This window comes from Atta colombica, unplaced genomic scaffold, assembly GCF_001594045.1.
Source record: "Atta colombica isolate Treedump-2 unplaced genomic scaffold, Acol1.0 scaffold120, whole genome shotgun sequence".
NCBI lineage: Eukaryota > Metazoa > Arthropoda > Insecta > Hymenoptera > Formicidae > Atta > Atta colombica.
Window position 1 is genome coordinate 1,559,481 of NW_017259207.1, and position 7,889 is coordinate 1,567,369.

At 28.7% G+C, this 7,889-nt stretch overlaps 1 protein-coding gene across 1 annotated transcript in view; it reads left to right on the plus strand.

Moving 5' to 3' along the window:
• The window catches only part of LOC108694569 (neuropeptides capa receptor-like), a 29,725-nt gene extending 29,285 nt beyond the window's left edge, over positions 1 to 440 (plus strand). The window contains exon 6 of the mRNA XM_018204135.1: positions 194 to 440. Within this exon, the coding sequence (XP_018059624.1) occupies positions 194 to 440 (247 nt within the window). The remainder of the gene's footprint in view (positions 1 to 193) is intronic.
• The last annotated feature ends 7,449 nt before the right edge of the window (positions 441 to 7,889 follow it).

Below are 7,889 nucleotides of genomic sequence, written 5' to 3' on the forward strand. Positions count from 1 at the left end.
TTAAATTATGACAATTGCAATCATTTTTTTTTCTCTCAGTAAATTAATATTTACTAACAGTTACTTGTCATTTACCTGTCATTTACTTGTCATTTCAAAACTCAATCAGTAGTTTTATTCAAAACATTAAAAAATACCAGAATCGAAATTCGCAATTATAATTAAGACAAATGCAATTTTTGTTCATTTTCAGATGTAATGTGTCGCACACGAGCGGGATGCTTCGTTCACCGATAAGATTGCGTTACGACGACGAAGATGACGACGTAAACCATTGCGACATGGAGAGGATTCCGTGCGATGTTCTTACTCCTGACATGCAACCAGAAGATATAAGATCTTTTGTCGCGCATTCAAGTAACGGCAGGACCAAATTTAGATCGGGAGAGAAGACAAGAGACGGCATCTCACCGATTGCAGCGAATGAGACATGTATCTGATCTCTGGCTTTTTCCGACGGAAAAAGGAAGAAATGTTGTGGCACAAGGATTGTAAGGACCACTTGCGATCTTAACAAGAAGCAGCCATGTCGTTTTTGCATATATGATGAGATTGACGCACCGGATGCTTCGTATTATCCTACATTGAAGGACAACTTCCAGAGGCAAATGTGTCGCAATATCTTCCCTGAGGAGCGTGTTCGTAACCGGGACAAGGAATCGAGTTTTGTAGAAAGTTACGTTTGAATGACGCTTTCAAATCTCACAAACAAGATTGTGAAGTGTTCGTGGCGAATATGTTAAATCAAGAAAAATTTAACAATATCAGTAAGTTGTATTACATTTATAATTTATTACAATATTGAATGTCGCAATCTCCAGTAAAGATTTTATGAAATTAAACAAATTCTGTGATTAAATTAATTAATTAATACGACACAAAATTATTAGTAAATTTGCGTTAATAGAGATAATAGAGAAAATATATATACGAATGGCAAAATCCAGTTACAAGACAAAATTTAATATGTGGAACACAAATAAATCTTACAATTGTGCAATTCTGAGTACAGAAGGAATTTAGAATCAGAATTCAGAATTTAAGCAATACTATTGATATATTTCACGTTAACCACAATAGTGATTCATAAATTACCTAATATTATTGTATAGCCTTTCAGGCTTTTAAATATAATTCAACAAAAATTAATAAAATCATATTTTTGGATGTTTCTAATATCAATAATTATTTTCTCAGTAGTCTTAAGATTATAACTCTAATTTATATAATATATCTAATAATATTTTTGCATTTTTATATAAGTGATAAAGAATCAAATTTCAATAAATAAAATATCCGCGCAAATAATTTTGCTGAAAACAATTCTTTTTAATTATTTCAATTATATAAATAAGTTTCTATAGTCAATTTTAGATAGTCCTAACAACAGTGTATTTACATTTTCATGTACAATTATTTTTCTATTAATAACGTTAATCAACCTACATTTCGAAAGTTATATATATAATAATTTGCAATTAGAAAATTAACTATATATATTTTTAGTTTAATTAAAAATGAACGTTGAAAAGATATATATTCGCACTAAGAAAAAAGTTTACATTAATTCGAATTCTGGTTAAAAGTGAGTAAATCAGAATTTTCTTTAAGTCTATTATAATTTTAGTTGAGGTAATAAAAATTCTAATTAATGTAATCAAAATATTTTAATATCAAAATGTTCATTTTTAAACAGAAATTTTTCTCAGTGTCTGTTACTACGTTTACACAACTCGATTTACGTCGAAGTTATAACATCGATGTCATGAAGATGATCAAACATAGCTATTCCTCTGAAGAATGGAATGACTGTAATTGGCCAATTTCATAATATGGATGTTATAACTTTTGCGTAAATCGAGCTGTGTAAACATTATACATTTCACTATTTTTATCATGGTAAAACCACTACTGAAGCAATCAGAATAATTTGTAATACCCAGAATAATTTATAGACAATGTTGTAAATAAGACTGATAGATAATTTGTATCGAAAAGAATACTGTACCAAGAATATTAAGATTGGACAGATTTAAAAAAGATAAAGAATGTGAATGATAAACGTAAATTCTTTCGCTGCGGCATCCGTAATGCTATTTGTAAAATGGCAAAAAGTAGATAGATTCGAAAGATAAATACTTTGATTGAAATGTTTGTACGTTTCTTTTATATTAATATAGGTATGCATTTTGAAAAAAAAAAGAAAAAAAAACAATAGGAACTTATTTATGTATCTAATATGGAAAAAACGTTTTGTTTAAAATAAAATTTTAGCTAAATACTGATTTGAAAATAATTATCAAAATAATTATATTGGGCACTCAAGCATGATAAGCAACGTCACATCTCGACACATTTACATTGTAACAATCATTTTTCTACATAATTATTTTAATGATTCAACAAATTATTTTCAGATCTCTATTTATAGAGTTAAACTCCTTTAGATCCTTCAGTTATTCTTACCATAATATAGTATTATAATCGATCACTTTTTAGATTCTCTGTGACTATACGGTATATTAAGCATTTGCATGATCTGTTAAAGTTATTAAGGTTCTCGTCTTGTAACTCTATTTTGTCATTCATAAAACTTCTCTACGAGATCGTTGAACATTTTATTGATTCTTTACCTGCAGACATTTGACGATTATTATATTGGGTTGTCCGGAAAGTTCGTGCCGATTTTGAAGGAAAATTGAAACGCAGAAGATTTAAATTTTAGTATATTAAATTTAAATCTTTTGCGGCACGAACTTTCCGGACAACTCAATAAATTCGCAAGTGTGAAAAAGTTATAGTAATACGTGAAATATCTAAAAGAACAAAATGACACGAGCGACATGTCGACAGAGAACATATCTACTTTCAAATGAATTCAAGAATCGCCCGGACACCTGAGGAATAAACTCTCAACAATGATATACGGAAAGCGAAGAATAGAGGGAAGTAAATTTCTCTCGGAAATTCTTGATTTCGAATTCTATTGGAAAAAGGCTGATTCTTATTTCTCGGATCCTCAATATATATCCCACCAACGAGACAGATAAGACGTCTCGGACAGTTTCTGTGAACTTGGCCAACAACGCGTTCGACAAGCGCCTTGTGTGTATGTGTATATGTGTAATGCTCAAAGGAGACTATGTCTCGATTAGAACAAAGCTTTTACAGGAAATGGACACGAAGTCTCACGATTAAGGTGTGGTTTACGGCATAAGTTGATGTTTTTTGAAAACGAGAACTCGATTGTCTCACTTATCCTTATGAGAGGAAAAAATATTCGAATATGTATTGTATTTGTGTATGCGTACGAAATGGATAAAAGAAATCAGAGAAAAGGGAATTTATAATGTATTCGTACAGAAGATTGTTCGCGAATGGGGATCTCATAGTACGTAATCTTGAGGGAATGCTGGTAGAGAAATTACTTTTCGTGCCTCAGATACAGAATGAGTGGTGCGTAAAGAATTCAAATGCGGTCGAACGAAAGAACAGAGAGACAGCTCGGGAGAAACAGAAAAGAAATAAAATCAAACTCGCCAGAGTTCGTATTCACACGCCGCCGGAGACTTCATTGTGATCGGGTGATTTTCAGAACATTCCCGTAAAATGAACTATCGCTGAGATGTATCGATTATCGGGGATAAACGCTCACTAATTCGCGTATGACGGTTGAAGTGTTTTTTAGCTCTCTGCTCATCCGCGGCGAACGCAGAATTTCGATCGATTTTTCAGGGTTGTCACAAATTTTTCATTCTAAAATTTCTTGAAATTCCCTAATGCTTTCAATAATATTCTGAAATTTTTTGTATTTTTATCTTGATTTAGAAACCAATTATTAGAGACTATTAAGAGAGAGCAATTTCTTAATTATTAAAAGAATAATTTAACATACCAAATCATTATTAACGTTGTTGATATCACTTTAATTTAACTTAACAACTGTTAAGTTGGTAGCATTCTAAAACTGTGTGAATAAGTAATATAAGCATATTAAGTTTCTTTAAAATCAAAAATTTTTAATTTTCAGTTTTTCAGTTTTATGGCAATCCTGTTCTTGCACGAAAAAAACAGTCCGGCTTCTGCACTGGACCAATCACTGCGACTTCATTCAAGATTTAAGAATCTGTACATCGTGAATGTAACGATGTATTATGACGAATAAAATTTTGCTTTCTAGTAAATGTTGTTTATCCATTAATTCTGCGCTATAAATATTTTATTGTAACAAAGTGAAATTTCAATAGTTGCGTTTTAATAATGAGAACTATTTTTTTTTTAATTAAAAATGATGAATTATGCATCCTCAAAAGAATTAATGTTTTAAATATTTTTTATTATATACCAATATGCTAGAAAATATTCTTTCGAATTTTAAGTTTTTTAAATTATCAGGTTTGCCAGAAGCACAAAGTAGACAATTCTAAGGTAAGTGTACCGTAACTGAACGTCAAGATAGTTAAAAGCCAGGTTGTACTTGTGTTGCTTGTTTAGTTTTCACAAATAACATTTCAAAGGAAAGCATGTTAGTAAGATCTATTATGCGGCGGTTATTACGCAAGCATCGTGATGGCATTATTTCTAAAACTATTTTGTAGAAACGTCTAATTGAATGGGCACTGTTAGGTATCAAAGGAACAATTCAAACTCTTGAGTTAATAATATTTCGTTAATTTTAACTTCCATATGTGGTAAACAATCCATTTCTGTGATTAGTTTCAACGTAAACAACGCCATTTACATTATTATAATACATGTATTTTAATAAATTAGATTTGAGTAAATAAATTTGATAAATTTTTTAAATTAAATTGTTTAATTCCATTGTTTTAGTTAAATTAACAACATATTAAGTAGAAATAATTAAAAGTAACTTAAACTGGATATAATCTCATATTACGAATTTAATAATGTAATATTAATGATTTTATTTCGCAAACAATCGATAAATTTTTAACTAGATGTCCTAAATAGTGTATATATATTTGAGAAATAAAAAACATCATAATTATATATACATGTAAGATCTAATATAAATATATATATAATAATAGTATATTATATGTATATATACATATAATATACTATTATTATATATATATTTATATTAGATCTTACATGTATATATAATTATGATGTTTTTTATTTCGCAAATAATTATGCTTTAATGAGTGTGTCCAATGTTATTTTATATTAATTTCCCCAAAAGAATCTTCTAGGAAACTGATAATATTATCTCACAGAGGTATTAAATTTGACACTCTAGATGGGACGCATGTAAAGGATATGCATTAAGGGCAAGGAATTTCCTCAAGAGATCACTTCGCACTCGCTGTTTCGTGCATTATTTCCGTCTGTTTAATTAAAGCAAGTTTAATTATATACTTCCCTTGCGTATCTTTCAGTCGACAAAATCATGAAAATTCACTAAAATTTCAAGCTAAAAATCGTTATTTTATATTTATTATGTTATCGTAATTATGCTTTTCTACAAAAGAGAATTATGTGTGCCAACTCCAAAATAAAAGAGATAAGAAAGATTAAAAATGTTGTATTTGTCATTCTAATATTAAGAACGTATTACATGTATTTTAATAAAATGAAAAAATAATTACAGATTTTTCTATATTATATTTAAAAATTTTAAAAAGCTGCTATTATAACTTGAATCAAAAATTATATTTCAATAAAAAGTAAACATATTCTTAAAAAGTAATTAATATAAAATAAAAAAAAATTTCATTTAAACTATGAAATAGTATTATTAAATATTAATATTTATTTTTTTAAATATATCTGTTTATTAGATAGACGTAGATATGTAACATTTATTTTCCAATTTCAATCTTTTGCAGAGATTATACATCTGATACATCCTTAAGCGACAATCAATATGCCAATAAAAATAATGTCATTATAAAAATAATTGGAGAACATTGATGATATAAATTTCCAGCATATAGCAGTTCACGAACAAAATGTGTTTTGTGTGTGTGTGTGTGTGTGTGTGCGTGTGTGCGTGTGTGTGTGTGTGCGTGCGTGTGTAATCCACTGCAATTGCAAGTACTACATTTCTATTCCATGCCATATTCATGTCCACTCGTAAACCAATCACTACCTAACAGTGGAACAAAATGAGGTGCAAATGTAAGAGCCTTCGAAGCCCTAACAGCTCTCGTCGTTAAGCAAATTAAACCAGTCGATCTGTCCCAAAAGATTTAATTGCGCAATCATTACTTCCCGCGGGAATAGAGACTTTGGAACGTCGCGTCGCGTCGAAGTACTACAGCAACAACTTCATTGCTCGTTAATTTACGAAGTTCTAAATAACTTCCATGTTGCCACCGACCAATCGACAACTGTCGAAAAGGTCGGCATGCTATCGATTACCTTCTCTAATTAAGACCTCGACATTTAGTTGTGTTAACACTTGTTTTCGTGAAAACGCTCGAGCGAATCAAACGTGAGAAATGTAAGTAGGTTAATAAATCACGAGTGTAAAGAGAAATCCTAAAAGCGTGGAATTTTGAATTTAATGGTTAAACCTTCGAATGAAAAACAAGATTTTTTTAGTCAACTTACTAATGATGATTAATGAAAGATCTTAATCAAAATTGATATTGAGGATATAAAAAAGTCTATTACATGCAAAAATTAAATTACACACAGATGGGAAAAATAGGAAAAATGAAAAAATTTTTATAGCATGTATATCCACGTTTTAAAATTTATAAATGTTTTATATTAAACTTTTAGAGATATCTTTTTCGCATTATCTCATATTAATACTTTTTTAGCATGATTATATAAAATATTAATTTGCAACAAAAATAAGTTGCCAAACATTCTGAAAATATTTCTTTTTTTATCATCTAAATCATTCTGACATTTTTATCAATTTTTTACGAATATTTATCAATTTTAACAATACATATTACTCAGAGAATAAAAATTATCATTCATTTCTTAAAAAGGATCACTCGTATACACTCTAATACTTATCTACTTCGATATTTCCGAATCAACAAGTTATGCGCGAGAAAAGTTTAGTACAATACACGCTCAATATAACAGAATAAAGTTATAGTTCATGATTCAGTTCACAGAAAATTATTTTTCATCATAGAAACTAGAAAATCGAAAAATTCAGAAGCAAATAGAAACTTTCAGTAAAGTTATAGTACAAATATTTTTTTTAATATCCGAATAATATTATTAAACAGAAAAATGTTAAAAAGAAGCTTTTTTTCATTTACATACTAAAAAAAAGATTGACTAAATATGGCATAGCACATTTAATTATTTAGTTGCAGCAACCAATTTTTGCGTTAGACTATCGAAATTCTATACTTATATTGCAGATAGACTAATCAAAAATTGATTGCTGCAAGCAAAAATTGGTTGTTGCAGCTAATTAAGAATGATGCCATTTTACTACCTAATTTGCTGCAGCAGCCAATCCTTTCTTTTAGTGTATTTATTAAATTATTATCATATATTGTTACAAATTTGATATAAAATTTATTTTGCAGATTATTTCTTGATATGATTTCTTATCTTAAACTTTTATTAATTTCCTTATATATTCGTTTCTATTGAAATTATTCCAATTACAGAAATTTATAATTGAAGCGGCAACTATATAATGACTAATAAGCACTGTTTATCTTCTACATATACAAAACATTATAGATTGACAGAAACCCGAGATAAAATTAATCAGCGGAAATTAAGTCAATTTTGAAACAATTGAGTAAATTTTCAAACTTGTATACTTTAAATGTCATTATTGTCGATGTTTAATTTTGATCGTTCGATCGTTTATTAAAGATCAAATCTAAATATCATTATTGTCGTTTAATTGCTACTAAATCATAGAAATCACTATT